A 27,976-nucleotide genomic window follows, 5' to 3' on the forward strand; every position below is an offset into this window, starting at 1 on the left:
ACGTTATACTACAAAAAACATGACAAGTCAAGTCAAGACAAGTCGGCCACTTTTAGCAATTTTGTTACCATTCCTCCTGAATAAAAAAGTCAGCCATTTTGAGTAAAAAACGTTATTTTAGTGATGTTTTTGTGGAATTTCCACAACAAAGACTTTCAAAAATCATTTAGCTGATAACGAATGGCAAAAAATAATTTAAAAAATTAATTGATAGGTTAAACATTGTTTTGGTGGAAAAGGATTAAGGGTAACTTATTTTGAAATAAATGTACCCAAAACTATCATTTTGATATAAATTAATTTAAATATAGTATTTGTAATAAAGGAGCAGTTCTGTGGTACTAATATAAACTCGTACAACTTAATAACACCTCCATCGTGGGTTCAAGTATAGAATACCTCCCCCCCCCTTCCCCATCGAGCAAGGATTGATTATCTGGCTAAGTGTTTCAAAGCCTGCATAGGTCGGCAAGCGTTCGTTACGCCAAATAGATGAAAATAATCTCCTTCTTATTTTATTCTATCGTAACATCTTGTGTGAATAGAATATAATATAAATTAAAACAGTTTAAATTAACGTGAAGGTTATGTGTTGATACAGTACTTAAACAGCTCACCAAAAATGACTTGACTGGCGAAGAAAGGATCAAAATTAGTTATTTTCTTTCAAATAGCGATTATATATTTTAGAGATAATAAGTCATAGCCAAAATCAATGGACAAAATGTATTCATTTAAAAGGGAAAGGTTTTCTGTAACGTAAGCTACGTGTAATTCGTTTTTCCATTTAAAAATAATAATTTCATGGAATCACGATGGAGGCGCCCAGCCCTCCATCGATATTATGGAGACGCCTGGTATATCGTGGAATCAAAGTGTGATGTTGGTGAGTATTAGGTAGGATTTTGTAGCATCAGCTCCGGCAGCAGCAGCAAGTTAGGCTACTGCCAGTTGCAATTTGTACAATCATGTATAAATATCACAAATGGTATTATTCCATAAAAAAAATTAATTTCTCAACGATTTTTTTCACAGCTAATTGTACAAAAACGACATATCTATGCCGATAAAAGACATTAAAATAAAATCACCATTCTAACTAACTGTAAACAGAAAAAAATTGAAATTTGCTAAAAATTGGGTGTAGTATATAACACACAAAAATAAGTTATTATACAGTTGTATATTCACATTTATTCATACATGGTCGCAATAACAGCGAAAATACATCAAAATAGTTCTCATTATGGTACACCGGTTACGTCCGGGTGGCTATAAATGCTACACAAAATAGTTTACCATCTTCGTATCATATCTCTCCCCTAAAAACCTTCCCCGCTGTTATACTACCCAGCACCAGCTCTGCAGCCAAATATGGACAATTGGTTAATAATATGGTACGGGTATGCTGCTACAAATCACACCTACACATTCACACACACATAGACATATACATGTTGATCCTGATTTCAATTGACACATAAATGCGGACGACATTCCACCCGTGGCCCGTGACTGAAACCGTCCGACAATCTTCTTCGCACACCGTCACACCATTATCCGGGCCGAGAGACGAATATTACGAAGCGAAAGACACAGAGTTGGCTAACATTGACAAGTAACGAGACAGCAGCACGCGGGACACACTGCAGCATGCTGCAGGGAGTGAAGGGAAGAATCCCTTACTTTCCGATCGCTGGGAACAGTATCGGGAATGGTACTTCGTTTTCATTATAGTTTCTCATCGGTGTCGGGGGTCTGTTATGAGAAGGGGGAGAGGGAGAGAGAGAGAGAGACATGAATCAAATACCAATGAGGCTAGTTAGAAGCGCATGAATAGCCAAGTAGTCACCGTGGGTCGGGTTCAGAGCACTCCAGCAACCAGTAGGTCGTGACGATCCCTTTACCCTTCAGCTCAACGTCTCCTCTCAGCTCCGTCCGAAACGTTCCAAATTTGTCCAGTATTTGCTTGGCTGCCTCAGACACATGAATTTTGAGTGCTGTAATGAAGGAAAAGAATATGTCAGTTATTACAACCACTCCAATTTCTTCCACACAGCTCACGTACGATGTCCAGTGGATTCCATCCGCGAGGCCGTATTGACCGTATCCCCAAACAGACAGTAATGGGGCATCTTCTGCCCGACGACACCGGCACAAACCGGTCCCGAATGAATGCCGATGCGTATCTTCAGCTGATACTCCGGCTTATGCTTGATGGTGAACGACCTGACCGCATCCAGTATCGCCAGCGCCATCAGCCCAATCTCACGCGCATGGTCGTGCCCGTTCCGTTCCGGCAGCCCCGACACCACCATGTACGCATCGCCAATCGTTTCCACCTTGTACACGTCGTAAAACCCGATGATGCGATCGAACGTGCTGTACAGATCGTTCAGAAAGTCCACCACCTCCATCGGGCGGCTCTGGGCGCACAGGGCGGTGAAGCCGACGATATCACTGAAATAGATCGTGACACACTCGAACTGTTCTGGCTGAACCATCTCGCCGGCCAGCAGCTGCTGGGCGACGGGGCGCGGCAACACCTGGTAGAGCAGCTCCTCCGTGCGCCGCTTTTCCATGCTGAGCTGTTCGGTTTTTTCCTCCACCAAGCTTTCCAAGTTGTTGGCGTACTGCTCCATGCGGCGCAGCAGATCGTCCATGAGGTTCTCGCAGAATCCTCTACAGGGTGAGCGTGTGTGTAGGAGAAAAGGGAAATGTTGAACGTTGTATTGAGATATTCTTAATCGTGTTCCGTATTTATAGAAAACATTGAGCAAATCCAAACAAACCAAAACATGTTATCGGGTTGCGTACTGCCTTGTGCCTTTCTAAGAACTTCTCAATGTGTTAAAAGACTTTAAAAAGCATTCTTTTTCTACCATTGAAAAGCTTCCCAAAAAACTGAAACACGCAGCAGCACCACAACCCCTTCCAATATACCCAATTCTCAATAGTACTTCATGATCAGCCGCACGCTGCTCCGGATGCCGGAAAACGTTGGCCGATCGTCCGGGCTGTCCGACCAGCACTTCTCCATCAGGTCAAGCAGATCGGGCGGACAGTCCCGCTGTCCCACGAACGGCCGAAACGGCGGGCTCTCGTGCAGTGCCACCCGCTCCACAATCGCCTGCGGGTCCAGAAACTGGCGAGCCGTCTCGTACGGGCCACCGCGCACCACGATCTCCTCCAGTATGATAGCGAACGAGTAAACGTCCCCCTTCTGGGTGGCGGGCGTACCCGGGATGACGGTGGCGGGTAGTAGCTCCGGCGCAACCCACAACAGCTCTGTAAAATTTTAGCACTGGTGAGAAGCAAAGCACACACAGCGGCCGGGAACGGTCAGGGCTAAGCCGCCGTCTGCGCTTACTGTTGTAGTAGTTCTGGTCCCGCACGTACTCCGACGGCGTGGTCAGCGTGCGCAGCCCAAAGTCGGAGATTTTCAGCACGAATCGACCGTCGATGAGACAGTTGCAGGAGCGCAGCTTACCGTGCACGCCGACGTCACTGTTGTGCAGATAGGCCATACCCTTCACGACGTCGTGTATCAGCGACATGCGGAAGTTCCAGTCGAGCTGAATCGCTTCGTTCTCTAGCACGTCCTTCAGGCTACCCTTGGGGCAGTACTCGGTCAGGATGAGGATTGTCGGGCGGGGCAGATCGATACAGGCGCCCACAAAGCGGACCGTATTTTCGTGGCTCACGTCGCGCGCCTGCTTGATCTCCCACAGCAGCGTGGAGGTGATGTAGACCTTCTTTTTGGCCACCTTTTTGATGGCGACCCGTTCGCCCTTGTAGATGCCGATGGTGGTGAAGAGCTGGGCGGGCAGCTGCGAGTTGCCGGATGCTATCGAAACGCGGCCCGAGTTCAGCCCGAACTGCTGCAGTGAAAAGTTCTGGTGAGAGATTAGGATCATGTGAAAGATGCGTTAGTGAATAATACAATTTTTTGAAAATTCAACTAAACTGAACAACATGCATCATAGCCTTTCAAATTGTAAATCATGTACATATAAACCAATATACTCTGACTAACAAGCTGAGTTTAATTCAATTGCCTGTATAATCATGTCTTTTTCTAGCTGTGAACAGTGTTGTCAAATGCCAATGTTTCAGTCGAAACGAAGTTCAAGTTAGCTCACGTACACAACTGAGATGATCAGAGATGAGACTCAAACAGTTGGTGGAACAATCACATGCTTAATGACATTTTACTTAGCACCTAACTCTTGGTCACTCACTTGGTCACTCAATTGCCAGTATAATCATGTCTTTTTCTAGCTGTGAATAGTGTTGTCGAATGCCACTGTTTCAGTCACCAATACTCATGACTGAAACGAAGTTCAAGTCAACTCACCTGCTCAACTGAGATGATCAGAGATGAGACTCAAACAGTTGGTGGAACAATCACATGCTTAATGACATTTTGCTTAACACCCAACTCTTGGTCACTCACTTGGACACGACATTTTCTGTTGGTGATAATCACGATATTCTTGGATTATACAAAAAGAGCATGCTTTCTCGCTCTGTCTGCTTTGATGGTCTGTCGGGTCCAAAAGAGCGAAAAAATATGCTCATTTTGTTTACATGCACACGCACGCACCGCAAATTTTCCGTAACTACCGTGATGATCACTGACAAAAAATGTCACGACCTAGTAACTGATCAAGAGTTGGTTGCATACAATGTCACTAAGCATGGGAAGGTCGCACCAACTGTTTGAGTTTCAGCTCTGATCATCACAGTAGAGCTCGTGACGTTGACATTATTTTGTTTCAGCCGGAATTTGTCATGACTATGGCAGTGACATTTTGATCACAGTAAAAAAAGTCATGAGTGACTGACCAAGCGTTGGTGGCAAAAATGTCACGACGCATGCATTGATCACACCAATTGTTTTGAGTATCACCTTTGATTATCACAATTGAGTACAAGACGCTGACATGGATTTTGTTTCAGTCAGAATTTTTTATGACATTGACAGGGACATTTTGCAGCACTGCTTGAAAGCCTGTAAAAGCATTACCGTGTTGGCCGTTATGCCAAATAAGAGAAATTAATCAACCAATATCCTGGAGAGACCTTGTATATATTTTTTAACAAACTTTAATAAATCTTTTAACAATAGCTTTTAAATACTTTACATTTTTTTATATGTGGGATGTGTAAATTTTTGTTTTTTATTTGGGTGAATATTTTGTGTGCATTTTGACATTAATGGATAAGATTTAAACTCGTCTTGAAGGGTATTGAAGTCATATTTTGGCAAATATAATCTACTCAATACGATGTCCAATGTCTGACAACCGACAATTTCGTTAGATTATCCCACAATATGAGACTCGCGAGGTTATAATCAAATAAGGTCTGCTTAAGGTTGCTTGTTTATGTCTACCTTAAGGCTTAGGAGCTCGACAGCTGTACCAAACTAGAGGTTATTACGGCGCCATGCAGTCATTTGACTAATGCAGGCTAATTGAATTCAATGCCCCAGTGGATGAAACAGCCCATTGTCTAGCCAACTTTGAAGGTTCAAGCGGCTTTTTAGGCAGTTTTAGGCTGTCGGACTACATGAGTGATGCCCTTGATACTTGCAGAGTTTATTAGTATCGCTCAGTGTTTGTTACGATCCTGAATATTTGATCCATACTATGATACGTTAGCCGTGCTTAGCTTGATCCAACTATGGTTGCATCATCATTCTCTTTCTCTTCCTCTTTCAAGTAAAACTTGTAATTAAATTAGCACAGCCGTCCGATTTCGAATAATTTCAAACGAAATTTACACTATATCACACATTCAAAGCGTGTTAAAATTCAGCATCGATAACAATTTCCACGCTGCATAATGCATTAGCGGTGCTCCGATCCGATTGCACTCAGCTCAGTATTCAGCCGAACAATTATATCCACCCGCAGACACATTCTGCCCGCTTGCTGAGGCCACCGCTATCCTTTCAACGAGGAGTTGAATCAGCTACCGTATCAGGTACCGTAGCCTGTCACAAAACATCAATTGGAAACTGCTGTGTGGTAGTTGAATGCCCCACGAAATTCGATTGAATAATTCATTAGACGTGCCTTTTCATGAAACGAGGAAACCCCGGCTCTCGTCCAACGCAGTGATAGCAATTATAATTGAACCGCTGTGCCTGTCATTCCCGTCCCATCGTTCGAATGCTTACCTCATAGTTCAGCTTCTGCAGTCCCATTTTGCTGCCAAACATTTTGCCCACCTCCAGCAGCACCTCGTCCGGCCGGACCCGCCAGGACATGTTGTTCAGCTCGCTATTAAGCTTCATTTGTCTGTATGTGTGTTTGTGTGTTTGAAAGTTCATGGAAAGAGTTAAAAGTGGCGTGGTAAAAAGGAAGTGAATAGAAGCATTAATTAGGGACAAAGCAAAAACTCAAAACAGCAAAAATCAAACAACTCAGGTATGGTAAGCATGGGAGAAAAAAACGTATTTGTATGTGTATTTTATATCTCCAATTAGCTTTTTATCAGTGAAAAAAGGTATCTATTATTTTAATCTCTCCTGATTACAGGGTTTTCCAGAGGTTCTCATAGTTGTGGGACATTTCCTTGACTCTTTCTAATGGGAATTGAACTACATATGTTGACAATTGGACTCTATGGCACACTTTTTGGACCGAATCCAATTCCTATAGGATTTGTTAAACAAGGATGCTATAGAGTCCAATTCCCATTACATTAAATTCATTTCACGAAGAAAGAATCAATAAAGTGTTCCACGGCTATCAAAACTCCTGGAAACCCCTGTAAGCTGCCTTGCACAATCGGCGTTCACACATCAGCACATATCGTACCATCCAATGTTATCCGCCTTTAATTGAACCAATAGCAATAATTAGATAAGTTGACCTCAATTGCAATGACAGTTCACTTTCCTAATCCTACACACGTACACACCCCACGGCGAGGAATGTAGGGAATTGGCCGATACGACACGGAATAGCTGGAATTGTTTAGACGGAGAAGCAGCCGAAAACCCAACCCGGTACTTACTTGCACAGTATATACGTGACCGCAGCGGCAAAGGCGGAGATTATGCCGAATCCAACGAGCCCATAAAGGATAATCATGTCTAGTTTTGGGGAGTACAGGGAGAGAGAGAGAAAGTAAGGGAATAGAAAATGAGCACCCAGTGAGCGCATAAGCAGCAGGAGCAGCAGCAGCATCATTATCGTTATGCTTGTAGCGTGATTTAAGGGGTAATTGTTGCTGCCCGGGGGGTTTCGCTCACGACGGTGCTCGGGAAAATTCTTACCACCATTGCCCTGGCAGGCAGGCGATGTGCCGAGGAATCCACACTTGGGCACATCGGGCGGTGGACCTTCGCGACCGCCCGGCCAATGAATCTTCTTCCCCTTGACGGGTGAGTATTCCCTAGTTTGTGTGAAGAAAGATTCAGGAATGGTTATTTTTTAGCACAAACTCACTAACAGGCCTATTAGTGCACGTTACCGCGTAATGCCGTAGTAGTGGGCCACCACCTCGAACCGCCCGGTAATTGGATCCAGGTCGAGGATGGAATAGTCCGCATCACGATCACCGTTGTCATCAATCCGCACGTGTCCGGTGATCCCTGGAAAAAGAAGCGACCCATGAGCTGTGGCTTCATGCCCTCCTCATGCTATCACAACTTACCCTCAAAGTCACGGCCCCACATTTTCCGCGTAATCGCCGTACCGTCCCGTATGTCGCCGCCCTCGTTCAGCGTGTCGTTCAGCGCCATCCCGAGCAGGTACACGCCGTCAAAGAACGCACCGATGAAGAAGTTCACCTCCTCGTCCTCCACGAACGTGTAGTTGTAGTCCTGCTTCGCCAGTGCGCGCACCTTTTCCGCAAAGTACTGGTAGGTCGGGCTGGTCGGCTGTAGCAGCGAGACGCGCAGCAACGCTTCGTACGATTTGCGCGCCTTAAAGTCGTCCTCGTCGCCCAGCTCCCAGTAGTGGTCGCCCCAGTAGGAGCTCTGGAAGATTTCCACATCGAGAAAGGTGAACTCGCCGCGCGTCATACCGAGCGCCAGGGCGGAAAGCATAAACTTGCGCACCAGCGAACCTCGCACGGACAGTATTATCACTGGAAGGGAGAGGGGGAGCAACGAGCAACGAGGGGTAATTAGTGTTTAGCTGGAAGCAAATTTTGGGGTTAATAAACTCGCTGTTGCAATTCACGCCACTCCGGAAAAAGCTGGATGTAGAAACGGAACAGCACGATGGAAGTAATTTCCAGGAACTATTTAATGCTGCTTGATGGTTTGAAGTCAACGACATGACAGTTCCATTTTCTGATTCTATGACACACTTTTCCCGCTTTTGTGCGAAATAAATCTCTCTCTCTCTCGTCAATCCCGCTTTACAAGCCAATCAGTGAGCTAGATGGGAACCGTTTCCCAACCGTTACGTACCCCTCGCGTACATGCTCGCATCCTTCAGGTAGGCTTCGATGTCCTCCTCATCGTTACCGTCCAGCTCGCGCACAAACTTGAGCAGCTCCTCGTCCTTCAGCCCGTACTCCAGGTTCTTTCCAACCGTCAGCGAAAACAGATCTGACCGGTCGATGATGAGTGCGATATGGCGCCAGCCGAACTGGCGGAAGATGCTCGAGAACACCAGCTTCAGCCGGCACTGGCAGTAGGACATGCGGGTGAGCGTCTGGTAGCGGGACTTATCCTTGAACATACCCTGCATGAAGGGGTGAGCAAAACGGGGAAGCGGCATGAATCCAACCACTGTCAAAGTGCAAACGACCGACGCCCTTTTACGTCCTTCCTTGGGCCAGGTCGTCAAAGCGCCGCGTCTTACCGAGCTATCATTTTTCCACCTGTTGCTCAAGCGGCCCAGAATGCCGGACGTTACCGAGAGTTCACCCTCCGATGGGGGCTGCAAAGAGAGATGGGAGGGAAAACGAGCCCGGTTAGCATGATTACAATGTTCACTCCAAAGAAGCGATACCATCGTCGATATGTCGACGAACGAACGAACGGACGAACGTTCTGTTTGAAAAGAAAGGAAGTTCACAGAATCAAAAGGTGTGGAAAGAACGAACGACCGGGTCACCGGGATGGTAGCAAGGGAACAATAATTTTCATCCCCTGCCAGGCTGTAGGGGGTGGGCCCGGTCACACAGGTCAAACCGGTGCGGTGGTGCTGGGTCAACCCGATATTTGCCACTGCTGCAAACCCGGTAGCAGCAGGTGGTGATGGGAATAAATCTTGCTTCAAACTTGACACCTTTGCTATCCGGGATTTTCTTTATTTTGGTCTTCATCCACCACTTGAACTCTGCTGCTGTGCTTGGTGGGGATTTTCTTAGACCCGAAGGGCTGAAAGTCGCGAAGGTGTTATTAGATGGTGCACACGTTGGCAAAACGATAAAACTGTCCAATTAACTGTGAATTGGTGGGAGGCCGTTAGTTGTAGTTGGAATGAAACAAAGGTAAAGCAAATGCAGTCCAGGAGATTACTATACTAGCGCAAGGAATATGTATTTGTACGTATATTTATTATTAACATATTAGTATATTTATTATATTAGTATATTTATGTATATATATTGTGGATATTATACATTTGATATTTCAGGCGCACACGACGGCAACGTATTCTGTGTCGGAATCCAATACAAAACCATTGAAAAGGCTCCCAATCGCCTAACATTTTCTTGAACTGTTTTACTCTGCTGTTTCTAGTTGTTCTAGTTAAGTAAGTAAGTAAGTAAGTAAGTAAATGCAGAGATGTAACAGATGTCTCGAGTGAAATCCGCGTCAAGCCGTTTGAGATCCTTGCAAGATCTACAAATCTTGAGCGCAAATGCAAAAGCAACTTATAGATTTATTGAATATTGACAATATTGCAAAAACAACTCCGTCGGCTCCTCGGCGGCAGCGGACAAGAAATTATCGACCGATTTTACCAAGGTATGCTCTTGACTTTATTAAACACCGGATCGACCGATTTGTACTGTACAGCGCCTACCTCAACTATATGGACAGTCGTTTTTCGCGATTAGAGGAAAATCCGTAAAAGATAGATAAAAAAAGTGAATGTATGTTTTGTGCAGAATACTATTTCACATCTTTGTATTTTTTTTTTAATTTTACACGACTTATTACGAAAAAACCAAATTTATGTTCCTACAATAACTATAAAGACACTATCTTCTTCTTCTTCTTTGGCTCAACAACCGATGTCGGTCAAGGCCTGCCTGTACCCACTTGTGGGCTTGGCTTTTAGTGACTAATTGATTCCCCCCCATAGCAGGATAGTCTGTCCTACGTATGGCGGCGCGGTCTATTTGGGGATTGAACCCATGACGAGCATGTTGTTAAGTCGTACGAGTTGACGACTGTACTACGAGACCGGCCAAAGACACTATAAAGAGCACAAAAACAGGTTTTTTGTGCTAACTTACGCACATAAAAAACGTTCAAAATTATTAATAACATAGTCTAGAAAGGGTTTACAGAAACAAATTGTTTTTAACAACTTAAAAAAAAAATTATACTTTTATAGGGTTTTATGAGTTTTATAAGAGTAATTATCAAAATATAATTTAAAAAAATATTTTAAAAAAATCTAAACATTTTTTTCTATGTAATGATTGTTTTGAATATGCAAACCAAAGTATGTAAAAAGATTTTCAAAAATAATTTTCAAATTGCCATGAGAACCTTATCAATTTTGTGAACAACGGTTCAAAACTGATCCGATCAAACAGAAGCTACACAAAAACCTCAACAACGATTTTTTTTTGCAGAATCTTACAGGGTTTCGAATCATATAAGGGAATAGTTCAACCACTTAGGGGAATGTTGCAAATCGGAAGGGGAATATTGCATGCAAGCTGTGGATGTTTGCAATCACTTAGGGGAGTTTTGCAATCGATTAGGGGAATTTTGCAAGCGTACTGGGGAGCTGTCATCAGACGGTGGGTGCCGGTGTAAAAAGCTTCTAATTGATACCGATGATGTTTTTTTTAGCCGGTCTCGTAGTACAGTCGTCAACTCGTACGACTTAACAACATGCCCGTCATGGGTTCAATCCCCAAATAGACCGCGCCGCCATACGTAGGACTGACTATCCTGCTATGGGGGGGGGAATCAATTAGTCACTGAAAGCCAAGCCCACAAGAGGTAAAGGCAGGCCTTGACCGACAACGGTTGTTGAGCCAAAGAAGAAGAAAGAAAGATGTTTTTTTAAAAACATCGTTTGGAGTTGTTTTCGTGTGGGATTCTGCTGTACACGTGATAAACTAAAGAAATCCTGCTGCGGAGCCATAATTAAACATGATAAGTTAGTTAGATTGACGAAAATATTTTAAGGTATTTACAGCGGCACCCACAGTCTGATGACAGCTCCACAGTACGCTTGCAACATTCCCCTAATCGATTGCAAAACTCCCCTAAGTGATTGCAAACATACACAGCTTGCTTGCAACATTCCCCTACCGATTTGCAACATTCCCCTAAGTGGTTGAACTATTCCCTTATATGATTCGAAACCCTGTAATATTTGCTGCTGTTTCATACATATGGCCGTATCGGGGTGGTCGTTCGTCGAAGAACGTTCGACGCTCATGAGTGGACAGGGTTGTACTACTAGATTGGGCAGAACAAAACCTAGACGGTTTTCTAATTTTTTATCATAGAGGGCTATGAAATGAGTGAAAATGAGCATCGCGGCGAACGTTCCCGGGAAGGAACGACCAACCCGATACGGCCGATAATCAAGGAATGTAATCCTAGTCCTAATATTGGCTGGTATTATTGAATCCGTTCGTAGCGGCGGCGTACGTCCCGACACTCATTTTCTTAACGTACTAGATGGTTGCTACAGTTATTCAACGCGGCGTTGTAGGAGCGGGCACAAGAAATGTGTTGCCATCCCTAGAATATCATGTGAGCGCCGTACGTTCCCGCTACGAACGGATTCAATAATACCAGCCATTGCTTTCCACCCTGTTCTCTTGGATCGCTAAAAAGTCGCGAAATAATAAGGAAGTAAATAAAGTAAAAGTTTAAAAAAAATTATACTATTTAATTGGTTTACTTTTTAAGAGAATTATCTAGATCTTTCGAGGTTAATGCAAAGAATGAAACAGTATAAAAAAATGGAGACGAATTATGTTAAGAACGATTCAACTAATTATTGAAAGATGGAATGAACGCAAACGCACGATGCCGAATTCGCTTAATTTAAAAAAGAAAACATTTCTTAGACATTTAAAATTACTTGAGTTCCTCAGATATTTAAAAAAAACCAAAGCCATTGACAACGCAAACAATCTAAATATGCAAAAAAAAGCTATTCAAAAATGCTACAACAATCTGCCTCACACGAAAGCTTTTGCCAACATTCTCTTCAATGACTAACTTTTGCTAGCGTTTAGCGAAAAATTAAAAAAAACACTGAAACAAATGAGACAGATTTGAAAGGCGGCAAAAGAAAAAAAAAGCGCGCACCACCCTCAAACAGCGCACAGCGTGCTGTTGCCGATGCACGCGACACTCGTTGCTATGTATTTATGCGCATAAAATTTCACATTCATGCCGGCAGCACATATTCAGCGAGACGAGTTTGGTTTGGTGTCGCAATTGCAAAAACCGTTTGGCGCATTTGCTTTGGTTTTAATAAAATAAAGGATAGCATAGTACGGAAGCTACGGACTCTGGGAGACGGATGGAGTCGTTCGAACGGTTACGCTTACTTCCGTTCCGGCTTTGCGAAATGGATGGTGCAGCAAAAAAGCTATCTCCCATTTGTAAGGGCGCACCAGGACGCGACTGTTGGGAAGACGATGAAATGACGAGCGGAGCAACAAAAAAAACGCCGAGATCGCTTTGAATCATTCGAGCATACATTTCTGCACCATTAGACGCTTTACTTGTTCACTTTACTGGTCGGCTAAGGAGAGCCAAAGAGGATTGGAGATTGGAAGCGAACTGCAACTGGAAACAATCACTCTCTCGCGCGCGCGGCATGTACTGCTGTAGGAAATGGTCTGCAATGAAACGACTGTGTAGGGAAATCACAAACAAACGATGCTGGACTGCTTTGTCCGGCTGCTTAGAGGAAGGAATAACGAAATCTGCTCCACCCAAGCCATGCCGCCGAAGGGAAGCAGACTCAGGCTCGATCAACCAAATTGAGTTGTATTTATAGAAAGCCGGCAAAGTTCTTGCCGACTGCTCGATGGGTGGACGGAAAGGAAGCGAAATGATGTTGACTTGTGCCACGCGACATGATGACATTTAATCGGGCAAAGAGACAAAAGGCCAACCGGGGGAATCACCGACCGGACCAATCAGGAAATTATCGGACCAACGGCAAACGATAAATGAATGTCTCATCCGGCTGCTGGTGTGTCTCGCCCCGGTCAACAGCATTATTCCGATCCGCTCGTGGATGGCAAATGAAAGGGAGAAAGGGGAAGAAAAACGACCAAAAAGCAAAACAATAATGACCACCCCACGTGGATGGTAAATAGAGAAGAAGCAAAACACACACACACACGATGATAGCGAAAGGATCAAGGTCCGCTGATTGCTTAACGCTAGATTAAATACTAATTGTGGTGATTCATTAAATAAATTTGCTTTTCAAATCACCGCCGGCCGGAGCAGCGACAGGCACCAAGTACGAACCGAAGAAAGCAACTACTGTCCGCCCTGGTCCTCACTTACTTACCTGATCGCCCATCCCGGTGATGATGGGTGTATTCCAGTAGTCGGCCAGCTGGGCGACGGGCTCGAGCGCAAAGGCACAGGCCGGTCCGATGAACGCGATCACGCTATGCTTGAAGTGCAAATCGGCCGCCAGCCCGGGTGATTTGGAGCCGGAGCAGGTGGCATAGCTGGAACCGGGAGCGGGGAGAAAACACGGGCTGTAATTGATATTCATTTCCGAAACGGGGCAGCAAAGGGAATTGGTGTTGTAGGGAGAAGGAATTGATTCTTAATGGATATGACATTCAGTAGAAAATGCTCCAAAAAGTAATGCTAAAAGTCAGGTAGAGATAAAACACAAACTGAGAGATGTGATCGTGTTGTGTTAGTAGGTATTTTGTAATTCATATTTGATTATGTTCTACAATATAGAAAAAAGTGGTTAAATAGTGTAATGATGTGATTCTGACTGATTCTGGGTGTCTGACATGCCGTCCAAGCTATCGTGAATTGGTATCAGAGTCGGATTTATTCATATCGGAGTTCTAAGCGAGGGATCGAAATAGGTTTGCTTAAAAATTCTCCAAAATGTATCAATGGCGAGCCGGACTCGTTGTACATTCGTCAACTCGTACGGCATTATAACATGATGCCCGTCATGGGTTCAAGCCCCGAAGTCCCATACGTAGGACTTGACTATCCTGCTATGGGGGGAAATCAAGAAGTCACTGAAAGCCAAGCCCACAAGTGCTTGCCTGTACAGCAGGCCTTGACCGACAACAGTTGTTGAGCCTGAGCCGAAAGTAGAAGTAGTATCAATAGCGACAAAAATTACACTGTTCGCATTTTTATGAATATCATTTTACGAATACCAAAAACATAATCTTCCCTTCGTTGAGGATTCATTTTTTTGTGTCCGTTTATATGGCAGTTATTACATCATTTTAATGATATCTTAAGTCTTGGTGTTATCAGGCAGGGTCAGGGACTTCGTATTTTGCATATTTTTAGGTTGTCCATCATTGTTGTTTCCTCATTTGGTAATTTTTCTAAGTTAAGAGTCTTTTATATGGAAAATAATCAAACAATAAAATGGAAAACTGTCTGAAGAATAAAACTCGCGACTTTCCAAATTTCAGTACTGATCTAGTTGAAATCTTCCTTGATTCAGTTGCCCTGACCTTGACCAATTTGACCACTGTAACAACCAATTGACAATTGATCTAGTACAGGGCTCTCCAACCTTTTTAGAATCGCAAACCACTTGGCTTTGAAAATACAGATTCCGCGGCACACATCTATTGAGGGCATACATTTTGTAGACTTAGTACAAAGGTTTCAATCAAAATTATGTTTAAATTTTATTCCAGACTTGCCTGTAGGAAACTGAATCTTGATTGTTGGAAAACAATTGCACGATATGTATCATAATAAGCTTTTTTTCACAGACCACTTCTGTTAATGCCACGGACACCACAGGTTAGAGACACCTGATCTCGTACACCTAAAAAACATATTTGTCTTACAAAAAAAAATCCTAATTTTAAGCATTTATACTTTTGTATGTCCAAAGAAGATTAAGCCTTTCATTTTTTGCCTAATTATGTATATAAGAGGTGAAAGCCACGGCTCAAAGTTTGTATGATTTCATGTTTCACATATACAAAAAATTGCCCCTAATCCAAGTGTCCGACATTGACCTGTATCTTCTGTACTTGCTTATTGGTAGACTTGTCGTCCTTGCCATCAAAACCATCGACAGAGTTCTTAAAATAAATGAAATTAAACTTTCCAGGAGCTTCTTTAAGCATTATTTTCATGAGAGGTTTTATTGCTAATATGGAAGAGTGCGAAAGTATGTAAAGTTGATCTAGGTCTTCAAAGATTATCTCCAAAAGTTTTTTGGACTCGTATGATTTATAGTACTAATATTTAGTGCTAATATTTTAAACAATTATTTAAACAATTTGGAGGGATTTTTTCAATATTTGTATGATGTGTGTCGATTTTAAAAATAAAAAATATCTTTCAGTAATTTTCCATTGAAACTAGCTGGCTATCTACATATGACTTGTTGTAATCCATGTATTTAAAATTGTTAACGAACTTTCATTGTTTCTTACTAAAGAATATGAAGAACAATAGAACGGAGATATGACCTCTATCCATTTTTATGAATAGAGTTTTCAAGTTTTTTATTCAAAATGCTGGAATCATTGTAAAGAGAGGTTGATGTAAACTCAATTACGAAAACTAGTGTTTGAAAATGCTTTATAATTTAGATATTTGTAACTACATACGCTCTGCTTAATATTCTTAATATGAAGCTATAAAACAGTTGTGGTTTTCCTTTGCAATGGATTTAAGATCATACAAGTTATTGATTTTTATTCCAAGATGTACAACTTTCAGTTTTTTCTTTGTAAAAAAAATCGTCTCAAAAACATTCTAATGTATGGAAAGCAAGATGCGACCACTCTTGATACAGCTCAAAGTATCCACCCAATGGCCCACTGTTCCAATGGCCCAAAGCAGGTATGTCAAACTGGCGGCCCGCGGGCCGCATGCGGCCCGCGTCGATAATGAATGCGGCCCGCGAGAATATTTTGAGAAGTACCCAAAGCACTGCAAACCAAAAATCTGTTATTACTATTTGTCGAAGTGTATTCAGTTTTCCAAAGAAGAACAATCATTGTGTCGCTATATTTTTCTAAATTAACATTAATGTTCCCATAATATCTAGCAAACTTATTCTACACGTACGTACAGAAAAACCGAGACCCTTAAGAAACATTAAATCGAATGCAAACTCATACGTTTTATGTTTCGATTAAATTCTGAATATTAGCATAATTTTGTGCAGGCTCGATTGCACATTATATATGGAAAAACAGATTTGCGTCTGTCTAGAAACGAAATAGGAATGAAAATAACAAGATACACACACTTGGAAACTTTGCAACAACTAGTGCTGGATTGTTAAACCAACAGTTTCGCTCGTTGCCGTCCGAAGCCTATAGAGCCATCTAGAGTCATTCGGAACCGTTGGAGTCATCGGTTATCGCACGGAGCGGCTAGTCTGCAGTCGGAACCATTTCTGACGGTCCTACCGATCTTAATGCCTCTGACTGCCGAGTAAAGGATTCAGTCGGCTCCGAATTGCTCCGAACAGATCTGTACGGCTCCGACCTTAGTATGTTACATCTTTGATATTCGATTGGAGCCACTTCTGTTTTTTTTTCCTAATCATCCTACCATAAAAATCAGTTAATATCCAATATGTACGACTTATCGAAAGCGTTTGTAGCCAAGTTGATTTTACTTGCATCTCACATTCTACAAGACGAATTGTACTTTGCAACCTCCGCGAAAATCAAAACCAAAATGAAATGATTATGCTTAAGATAAAAGGATTTACATTAAGGATTAAAATAAACGAAATGCCGAAGTCCTGCAATACTTAGCTAATTAATAGGTTAGCTCACACAGTCCTTTCCTTAATTAGCAAATCATTTCGCTTCAAGTGTCCAAAAAAATATTTGCCAATCTTTATGGGTTCACACACCACGAATCTGCGTCGGATAAAAATATCGTAATTTAACAAAATTATTCATAAACAACGGGTTCTTGTTATTAGAAATGAATATACCACTAGCACAATTGGGACTTGGAAATTAGCGAAAACTAATGTTTAAACACGATTTATTACAATTTTTCTCTTGAACTGTCAAAAAATTGCAGGCAAATATTTTTGTTATTCCACCAGCGATGAATAGCTCAGAATGCTTATAAAAAAAATTCGCAACAGGCAGCTAGATTTCCCCTACCTTAGTGAACAAGTGAGGTTGAGCGATATTTTCTAACAGAACTGCCGTGTGAGAACGCGACAAATGAAAAATATTCTATTTTAATAATAAGGATAAAATGAGATTGCATGTGACTTTAAAAGTATATTGAAAAATTTTTTTAATAAAAAAGAGCACAATGGAAAATAACATCGCAAATTTTTGAATAAGAAGCGATTCCAAATTTGAAGCGAGGAGTATAAAAAGTTAATTTGTTTAATAATAATGATTTTAAATAGTATTTTATATAAATATTGTGGTATATTTTTTTCTCAACTTTGCGGCCCGCGAATCACTGAAAATCTGTACTTGCGGCCCTCTGATGAAATGAGTTTGACACAGCTGGCCCAAAGTATCCCCATCTACGGCAGGGAGACATTCGTTGACAGCAATAAACAGTAGAATATAAAACCCACCCATAAAAACCCTTGAGGTCGAATTATCACTCGATTAAAGGCAAGGCGAAAACGAACAAACGAACAGCAAATAAAATTTGGAAACCAGTATCCCGGCGAGTTGGACTCTGTTTCGACCGACCATTGGCACGGTTCAGTGGCAACGGTGAAAGCGCCCAACCTCTTTCGACAAACAACAAAACCCCTCGACACTGGCGGGCGATGCTAAAATGGCCCCCGTTTTATTGGTGTCATTTAATTGGCCGCAGCGGATGTGGCGCTGAGGATAAGAGGATTAGCACACTTCTCCAAACTGTGTCCAACCGTGGGCTCTGTTGTTCCAAAACTTGGGGCGCACACGGTTTTGATTAGGGTGCTTCGGCCAACGTGTGTCAGCTGGGCAAAGTGTTTGCATACTTCGCGGTCCTGACTCGCAAAGTATCACAAAGCACAAGGCCAAGGGTTGCAGAAAAAAGGCGACCCTTTCATACTTTTTTTCCCCACGGTTCCTTTATATTCGCCGACAAATTGAGTTTTCTTTTCTAATCTTGCCCGTCATGATGACACAAACATACACACACGCACGCACGGCCTGGCGCCATGTTATTTCGGACACTGTGGACTGTGAGTGTGGAACCGAGCGAACAAAAAAGGCTAAACGACGACATATAATTTACATAAGTATGCTTATTTACTCGACCCTTCCATTCAGGGGCTCCACGCACGATGACCTACAACTGTCCAGCCAGGAGCCGTGGGAGCAGGGAGGAGAAACCATTTGAAGGACATTTCGGGGACAGCGGCGTTAGAAAAACATGGCGAGAAAGTACACCGAAGCAAAGCCCTCTGCATGACGCGCGTTAAGACGCGTGTGATGGTATGCAAGCAAAAGAGCTGCCGAAATGGGAGCTGCCTCATTTTGGCAGTGGCCGCGTAACCTCGGGATGCGGGAAGATTGGGCAAGCATGTGCTAACCCTCGGCTAGGTTCTTAGCTATAACCTGTCAGCATGTCGGCAGCGGGGGGAACGAAGAAGGATGCCGTTTTCACGGTACAAACCACCGGTGGTGGTGGTTGTGGTGTTTGGTGGTGGTATTTACTCATTACAAACAGCTCACGTTCGGCGCACGTGGTACGTGGTCTGCCGTGGATGCCGAAGGCTTGTTGCATGTGAACGTTTCGGCACGTCGACAAGTACCAATCTAACCAGTCGCTGGTAGTTGCCTCTAACAAGAAAGGGGAAATAAACAAAAATCCCAAACCATAAACACCCCGCATCTGGGGGAGGAATGTGAGCTATCTTGATTGGGACGCGTCCGGCTACGTGTTGATTTGGTGCGACGCAATGAAACTGTTTTGAGATTTGCGAAATTTGCATAATGCTTGGAATTGTAGGGACAGAGGAAGAGTGAAGAGAGTTTCTGACGAACTCTGGGGATGAATTATTGCGTAAATATGATTGAATCTAGCACAAACTGAAGGAGTTTAAAGTCATATTCAACGATGTGACAAACAACTGTGTAATCAACTCATTGCTCTAACGGAAGCATTCAAAAAACATAAATTTTGCATAAAAAAAACGCTTTCTTAAATGATTCTGGCAATTGTTACGATCGATATTACTAGTTACAAAAAAAAAATCATTATCAGTTAATTTTTCCTGCTCAGGAGAACTACTATATGGGAGAATGTGTCAAAAAGTGTTGAAAAAGCCATCCCCATTTATCGGATATGGTAAATTAGGCATTTATGACATCCTTTCCAGAGCAAGGCCATGAGATAAAGGTTGGGCTTGGGTCAGATTTGATTGTATCCGAGATGGGAGGACTGGAGAAAAAAGTTGTAGAAAATTGCCTACAGTAATTTGCAGAGCTCATAATATGGCCCCTGAACCCTAAACTGGGAGGATAGAGCAAAATGTACATTTTTTCCAAAAAGGGTCTGTTGGAACTAGTTAAGGACTGGACATAAAACTATCACCCTTTAAATGGGTTTGATTGTTGTGGTTAAAAAAGTCGGAGTCAGAGTGACCCCCGATAATGAGATCTGGACGGTCACGTTACGTCTCAGATACTAGGTCACCAAGGTCACTAAGAGATGTTTAAATAAGTTCACTAGCCCTAGGCGTTTTGAATGCATAGTTTTTATCACAAAAATAATGTCAATTACTTGATAGCTCATTTATAAGACCAAGGATTACTTTTATATATCATTAGAATGGTTAGCAAAGTTAATTTAGAATACAATCGCCTAATTTCATAAAATCATAAATTAATACATCTCATCACATATAAATGTTTGTACAAACGTCTAGTTTGTATGTTAGTATATTATTTTTCGTCATATTATAGCTCCTTAGCCCAAAATCTTAATTCATCGAAATGATCCTAAATCCATACCATAGTTAGATCTGATTTTGTACTTTTATTGGTTCTGAAGTTTAATACCGAACCCATAATGAACTTAGTACTAATGCTGAACTTATAGTCAAATAGGAACTAATCACAAACCAATACCGGTACCGGAACAGATCCTGATCTTATCTCATGCCGTATCTGAGACTTAAACTGATCCTAAACCCTTACCTTGAGATTGCTTTAGACCTTGCGTGAAAGTGAACGTGAAATTTCGGGTTTTTCTGTTACTATTTTCAAATAAAAATTAATCTGATTATGGCTTACCGTGCATCAGAAGAAAGGATATTCAATTCAACCACTTTTAAGACTGTAAAATATATTGAAAAAGTGAATTAAGTGCATTTCGTTGTGATTCCGCGTTGACCATTATTTTTTTACCATGAACAAAGCGGAGAATCACAGGGACATGCATTAATTTGTTTAAATTCAATATGGTTTATAATCATAAGGAATTGAATATCCTTTCTTTTGATGTACGGTAAGCCATATTATGATTAATATTTAATGAAACATAGTAGAAAGCCCCAAAATTTCACGTTCAATTTCAGTGGAACTGTAATCCGGATCATAGCCGGGAAATCGATCCTGAAAATTATCTTGAATTCGTACCGATGAATTGAAATCAATAACTCAGTTTTAAATGACATTCTAAAGTGTTGTTTTCGGTTCGCAAAAAGTGCGCTCAATAAACAGATCCACAGGAAATAAAGCATAGCCATACGGATATACTGATGGTGTCATTTAGTTTAAGGGCAGCAATGAAGACGGTCACAGATACTGTGCATATAATATGTACATAAATTTAATATGAAAATTAATCACATTCTGTACATTCTAGAATCGAGGTACAAATTTAAACAGATTGAATTGGGGAGCAGTCATAATAATAATACAGAACATTTTAAAAAGTAATATACAAGTAACATAAAGTTATAGTAAAAGAACTTAAAAAAAAAGTAATTGAACAAGGAAAAACAATGAAACAGAGAAAAAATAATGAATTAAATATAAACTAAAATCTAATCCAAATAGCAACAACAAAAAGCTGCGATAACATAACTACAGTCATAACTAGCATAAGAACAACTGCACAAATGACACTGGAAAATAAATATAAAATCAAACCTGTAAATAAATCATAACCAATTGGAAACCAGTTCCTTGCATTCATTAACCTTCTACGATTGCTTTAACAAAAATACACAAATCCAACGTTACCAGCTACTTCACACCTACCTTCGCTGCACCTTGCTGAGCCGTACGTTGTGCACTTTCATGAGACTTTGGTTGACCAGCTCGAGCGCCAAATCGATAGCCGGTCCACAGCGTTCCAGGTCGAAAGGTGAGTCTGTGAGTTGAAATTGTAGCGAAACAAGATATCGAATGGAAAATGTCATTACAGCAGTCAGCCCAGTCAGTCGGCCACCCAACCATTCGCTCCGACTCACCGAGATGCGATGCCATCAGCACACCCACATGGTACACGGTGTAATTTGTATCGTCAATGATCGGTTGTATCTCAAGGTTGCTAAGGCTCCGTTTGTGCACCCGGTCGATGTGGCCCCCGGCGAGACTCGAACCGTTGCCACTTCCGGCCGAACCGGCCACACCACCGCCCGTCGACTCACCGTCCTCCTCCAAGTTGTAATCGTCCCCGTCCCGGCCAGCCCCGTCCAGCAGGCTGCTCAGAAGCTGCCCAATTTCGGTATCCTCCACCGTTCGCTGTACGGTGGGCCGATGGTCACGGGGGTGTGCCGTAACGGGCGGCGGCGTATGGCAGCCCACCCAGCATAGTAAAACGGCACAGCACACAAACGGAACGCAGTTCAGTGACGCCCCGTTTCTGTTGCGCCCGGCCCAGCTGGCCATCGCTGACGGTGGTGACCGCTCCTGTCGGTGAGGTGCTGCTGTTTGTAACAATGCTCTTACAGGGCGTTGCAGAGACGGTGGGATAGATGGTGAAGATAGTGCTGCTTCTGCTTGCTTTGGCCATTGGCCTCGGTGAACCGATCCCAGTCGATTGGGTGTGCCATCATCATCATCATCATCAGCGTTGGGCGATACAGCTGACAAGGTGCTCCTTGATCGTCACGCGATAATTTACGTCCCGTTGACATTTTATATGGCACCGCGCGTGCTGCAGACGCGGCTCATTTGCATACCGAGCGAAGCGAAGTTGGGTAGTTAGTTTAGTGAGTGCGTTTCTTTTATCTAACTGATAGCACAGCGATACACCGGTACAAACTATGGCCGGTTTCTGTCTGGTTGCTGGTTACCGTTGTTGCTTTGTTTCTTCGCTATCGACACAGGCTTTTCACGGCCAGTTGCTCGATTTTACGCAAGGATTATTTTTATACGTTCGTAACAGCGTTATGGATCGCATTCCATTACCATGTCGAGCCTGCTGTACTGGGGATGGAGCGTGTGTACCGGATCGGGCTGGTTTGGCGTCTGTAGCAATAACGAGATGTAAACATTACTTTTAGATCACTGAACCAGTGAATTAGTGGGGATGTTTTGCGAAAGTTGTGAGTTAGTTTTAGGCATTGAAATAATCGTAAGTTGTAGAACGAATTGTACAAGTAATGTATAAGTAATTATATTACAATTTTTAGAAAGGAAAAGAATCTCACTCATTGGGGATTGTCGATAGGTATTGTACATAGTCTACGGAAGCCAGACATAATTATTGTAGTAAATAAGTAAAAAATATGTAAATAAATATTAAACATATATAATATAATATAATACAAAATATAATCTAAAAGAGTATATAAATTTAGAAATAAGTAAATCAATTAAGATGTAAATGGAATAATAAAGATAGAAATAAATAAAAAATTATCGAATAAATTACAAAAATAATAGTAAATAAATAAATTTTAAAATAAAAGAATAGAAAATAAAATAAATAAACTAATAAATGAATAAACAAACATTTTAATAAATTGAATATAAATAATCAAAAAATTATCCTAACTAATAATAAAATCAGGAGGATAATTAATAGTAAATAAACTAATAAGAAAAGGAGAATAAAATCATATAAAAAAGGATTAGAAAAAGGGATCATTTTGAGCAACTTTATGAGGGAATTACCGTATGGGGGAAAAACCTGTTTTACAGAAAGGCTGAATGACATAAAATAATAGATTTTAAATTATTTAGCCACATTCATTAATTATGGATGATAGCTAACATTATATTCTAAGATTAAGTCTAACATTCTGCATTGAGTGCTAATAACAAGACTAAATTTTTATTTGCTTCTATCTTTCCACTCAATTGAAAGTCTGAAATTGGCTGAATAGTCTAATTGTAGAAGTTTTGGGTTCGATTCGAAGCCTTGTAATAGACCTGTATGGGGTCATCATGCGCTAGAAGGATTTAACCACAACATAAAGGCTTTTTTAAATTTTTAGAAAATAATAATAAATCCTTGGTAAAAAGAAGCTCCTTTTTGATATCTTTCATTTATTTTGCAATTCCTTGCTCTGCAATACTTCAGTGAAAGAATAAAAACGTGCTTATTTATATATATTTTAATGTAATTTTGTTTTTTTTTTTATTTATTTTCAGTTTTGGACATTAAAAAAATGCAAACTGTTCAATTAGAATTACCAAACATAAAAAGACCAAATGATTTTTTTTATCGTTTGTGTTAGATACTGTTTATATTAATTCTCAATTTAAAAATATGAAACATAAAATAATATAAAACTATGTGTAATTTGTAATGTGCCCTATAAAACCGAGAAGTGTTTTGATTGATTTGTGTAGCATTATTTAATTAAAATGGAAGATAAAAACTGAATCTGATTGATTGAAAAATACTACCCCTAGTTGGGTGCATCCGCCATGCTGCACATTTCCTAGAATCCAAGCAAGCCCCCCCCCCCCTCCCCCCTGTTACAAGAAGCGACTCGAAATGAGCCATAGCAACCAGAGCAAGCACGAGAAGTGAATTTAATTGAATTAAAAAACGAAATGCAACTATCGCACCCTACGGCACATCCACTGCAACAAATGGCACAATGCACCACCACACAAATAATAAAAGTGTCCGGTGCGAAACTCATCACCGTTCGGTACACATTTGTCTTTTGTCCGTGGCAGCCATGGCTGTGTTGCCATGTGTTGTTACGCCAGCATCACGGTCCGGTCCGGGCGATACACATCCACATCGTGTTTTTATTGCAATCTTTCGGTTGCGCACCGTGCCCAGCAAATGGGCACGTATCCAACTCGTTCTTTCACCGTTGCCCCCGTCTCACCGAACCCGTTCTGCCCGCGCGTACAAATGAGACTGTGAAAAGATAAACACACACACGCACACAGACGCACACATTGTACCTCCACAAAACCCCGAGGGGACATCATCGCCAACGATCAGCGGCAACGTTCAGAGCCAGCGTGTCCAGTAGGGAGTTGGTACGTGACCGTACCCACACATTTCGGTTCACCATGGTCCATTTTGGGGCAGTACTGCAAACACATGGAGCACGAAACCGACCTATTACCTTCATCATCATCATCATCCTCAGCATCATGATTATTTTCAGCACCATCATTTGCTGAAAACATCGTCATCGTAGCTGTTGCCGGATAAGTTGTTCTTATTTTCTAGCCTTATTAAAAAAAAAGGAATAATGCCACCACCACATACCCACATTCACACACAACTCACACGAACCACACACAATTGGGGGCCACTTGTTGCACGCCGCATAAAATATGCTCGGTTGGATGGTCAAACGCTTCCAGACGGGTCGGAGTAGAGGCAGTTTTTGGACGGTCATTGCACTAGGTCACACATCCAAGCACGTCACGTTTCATTGCAGGAGGGAGCAGCATGATGCTTGGAGTTCTTCTTTCACTGTTTTCTTATCTTGAGGTTTTTCGGCTTTTCGATATTGGTATGCCACATCGATGAGATTATTCGTATTTCAGTACTTTGTGCAATCAGCGCCAGATCACATATCACCAGTTTTAAACGAATAACAATTCCACACAACAGATTCCCCCCTGGGACACCTGCTACACCTAATCTCATTCCAAGCACACACACACGCAGTGTACACGAACATAGTAGGCCGGAGGATAGGTGAAAGCAACCGAGCGACCCACGCGGCTGATGATGAAGTGAGTGACAATTTGACGGCTAGATTACTGGATGACTAGATTTACCTGATCGATAGACGCATTTAGAGCTCCGGGGCCCTTCTTCAAGGATGGTTGACGGTCTTCCGTGGGGGTGATACAGAACCTTTTCCCCTACAACACCCGCACACACAACTCTCGGGGGAGTTTTCTTTCGCATTAACAAGACGAGGGAATTTTATTACACACTTTGCCGGGACACACGGCACACCATTGCTGCTGAGGCGGCGTCGTCGTTGTCAACCTTGAATAATGACTTCCAGGTTAGTGATGCAAAACAGGTGGCACGCCGCAAACAAAATTATCCTAATGCACACACAGCCTTGATTCTGGACTGGTAGGCGGGTCGGTAAGGCTTATCAGCAATATCACATCCTGTATTCTTGACCATGAAACACACAGGCACACCACAATTTACAGCACCTGTTGAGCGTCCTTCCCTTTTGTAAGATTCACTTGAAAGCACTGCCTTATCCTGATTCTTGGTACAGGAAGTTTGTAGCCCACCACTGGGAACTAGGCTCAAAACTGTTCACTAATTCCACAAAAAAACCTAAAACGTTCCTAAAAACCGGTAAGGATCCGAAGAGCCGCTCCGACACGGACACCGCACGGACAGGCCCAAACACTCGAAAGCACCGCACCACCGCAAACTGACTGCCGACCACGTGGTGCCGATAGTATCCTTCGGCCGATTGAGCACGCCGTCCGATAAGGGGACCGCTTTTATAGCGGCCCGGTGCACGAGCCCGGCCCGAGCGTGTGCGTCCTTCCCGAAGCGAAGCCAGTACGATGATACGGACGAGGACGACCACGACGCCGACGACGGCGACGACGGTCCCGTACAAGGACACCATTTCTGTTGCACATGCGATCGTGAGAGGGCGACGGGAACGGGGCCATTACCCACCCAAAACCCGTCATCTCGGGAACGGTGATTGCTATCCCGCGATACGGTGAAGATCTCTCTGACTACTGGCTATTGCCGGCTGACTAGACTGATTGAATGGCTGCGGGCTGCGATTAGGGTAACTGTAACGTAAAAGGGAAGAGGGACGGCGCAGTCTTTTTCGCAGTCCATCCCGTCTGTTTACACATCGCTAGACAGGGACGAATCGTCGTAGAATGGGGATCCCGAGGGGTTGAAGAAGACAGTTTTTCGCCGCGTGTTATCACTCGTCCGGGTCGGGCAACGCACACACACCATTATCAGCGCAATCGAAACATCATTTCGCGCGCCCTCAATGATGGGTTTTCTTGAAACTGCTGGGGCGGGATGACTTGTTTTTTGGTGTGTGTTTCTCCCGGATTCTACCCTACTCGGTCCTGTTCCGTCCGTCCCAGGTGTGGATGCTTCGGAGTTTGCCAACGTTCTACTCGATTACTTTCAGGCAGAGAGTGTGATATGAGCTGCTTCTCTTTGCGTTGTTTTCTTTTCCCTTTTCCCTCCGCTGACGGGTATCACAGGAGGCTGGGTTTTTTTTGAGGCTCTGGAACATTGAAGATCTCCGCCTTCGAAATTCATTTCCATGGCTGCTAGATGTTTTTGGGGTGAATTTTGACAAATGTTTGGTTTTCGACCATATCTTTTGGACTGGGGAAGGGCAGGACCTTCAGGATATTGGAACCAGGAGATGTGCGTAGAATTGATGGGAAGTATAATGGAGTGTCTGGGTCCGATTCAATCGCTCAACTAGGTCACACGGAAACTTGCAATTTCTTTGGAAGATTTGAAGATCGCAGACGGCAAACCTCCCGTAATTGGAATCGTTGAATTATAAACCAAAACTCTAACGAAATCAAAACTTTGAAAGAGTTGGCTCTTTAGTCACAAAGTGGGTTTTACTTCCTACATTTGTCGCAGATTTTAAGGAACATTGCACAAAAACCCTTACACAATCTAACAGTATTCCTTTGGCGCATCAAGCGGCGCTACGCACAGCAAGTGCGGATGCTGCTCGTACAGATGGTAATATAAAACCAGCAGGAATCGGCACGACACGTCGCTGGGGCTATAAAAGCTCCCCATACAGCAATTGCACAGGAACATCAGGCCAGCCTCCGGTCCGATGCCATCGGTATGAGCAGTAACGCGTACGCGACTGTAGTTGCTGTTGGCCCTAAATTTGAGCAATCGCACGTAAAGTTGATTGTTAAGGATGCTGCTCACTTCGGCCATTGGTCACTTCCAAATGATCTGAAATAGAGTCGTACCAATTGTAATTATTCGTCGCTTCACTTAATTAACAGGAAAAACTTACTTTTTTTGTGTTAGTGTTAGTGCTTTCTGGTGCTTCGGGTGGCGCAGGCTTCGGAAGAGGCGGATAATGCTTTCCTGCTCTTGTTCGTTGCACAACTTTGTGGCTACTGGTAGGCTGCGGAAAATAACCTCCAAAATTAAACGTCAAACGATGACGGTGGGGTTATTTTTAAACTCAAAAATAGTGATGGGAAAAATGAAGTTTTC

General features: G+C 42.6%; 1 protein-coding gene across 1 annotated transcript; it reads right to left on the bottom strand.

Moving 5' to 3' along the window:
* Positions 1-1,187: 1,187 nt before the first annotated feature.
* Positions 1,188-27,950, bottom strand: LOC120958106 (atrial natriuretic peptide receptor 1). The gene is made up of 17 exons (XM_040380676.2): positions 27,771-27,950; positions 25,537-27,706; positions 21,798-22,800; positions 21,586-21,697; positions 13,716-13,881; positions 8,832-8,909; positions 8,435-8,711; positions 7,672-8,106; positions 7,489-7,609; positions 7,292-7,410; positions 7,030-7,108; positions 6,188-6,308; positions 3,371-3,896; positions 2,961-3,288; positions 2,069-2,682; positions 1,853-2,000; positions 1,188-1,758 (listed from the first exon to the last, which is right to left on the bottom strand). The coding sequence occupies exons 3-17, from the start codon at positions 22,216-22,218 to the stop codon at positions 1,683-1,685; spliced, it is 3,621 nt and encodes a 1,206-aa protein (XP_040236610.2). The 5' UTR covers positions 22,219-22,800; positions 25,537-27,706; positions 27,771-27,950; the 3' UTR covers positions 1,188-1,682.
* Positions 27,951-27,976: the final 26 nt, after the last annotated feature.

This window comes from Anopheles coluzzii, chromosome 3, assembly GCF_943734685.1.
Source record: "Anopheles coluzzii chromosome 3, AcolN3, whole genome shotgun sequence".
Classification (NCBI taxonomy): domain Eukaryota; kingdom Metazoa; phylum Arthropoda; class Insecta; order Diptera; family Culicidae; genus Anopheles; species Anopheles coluzzii.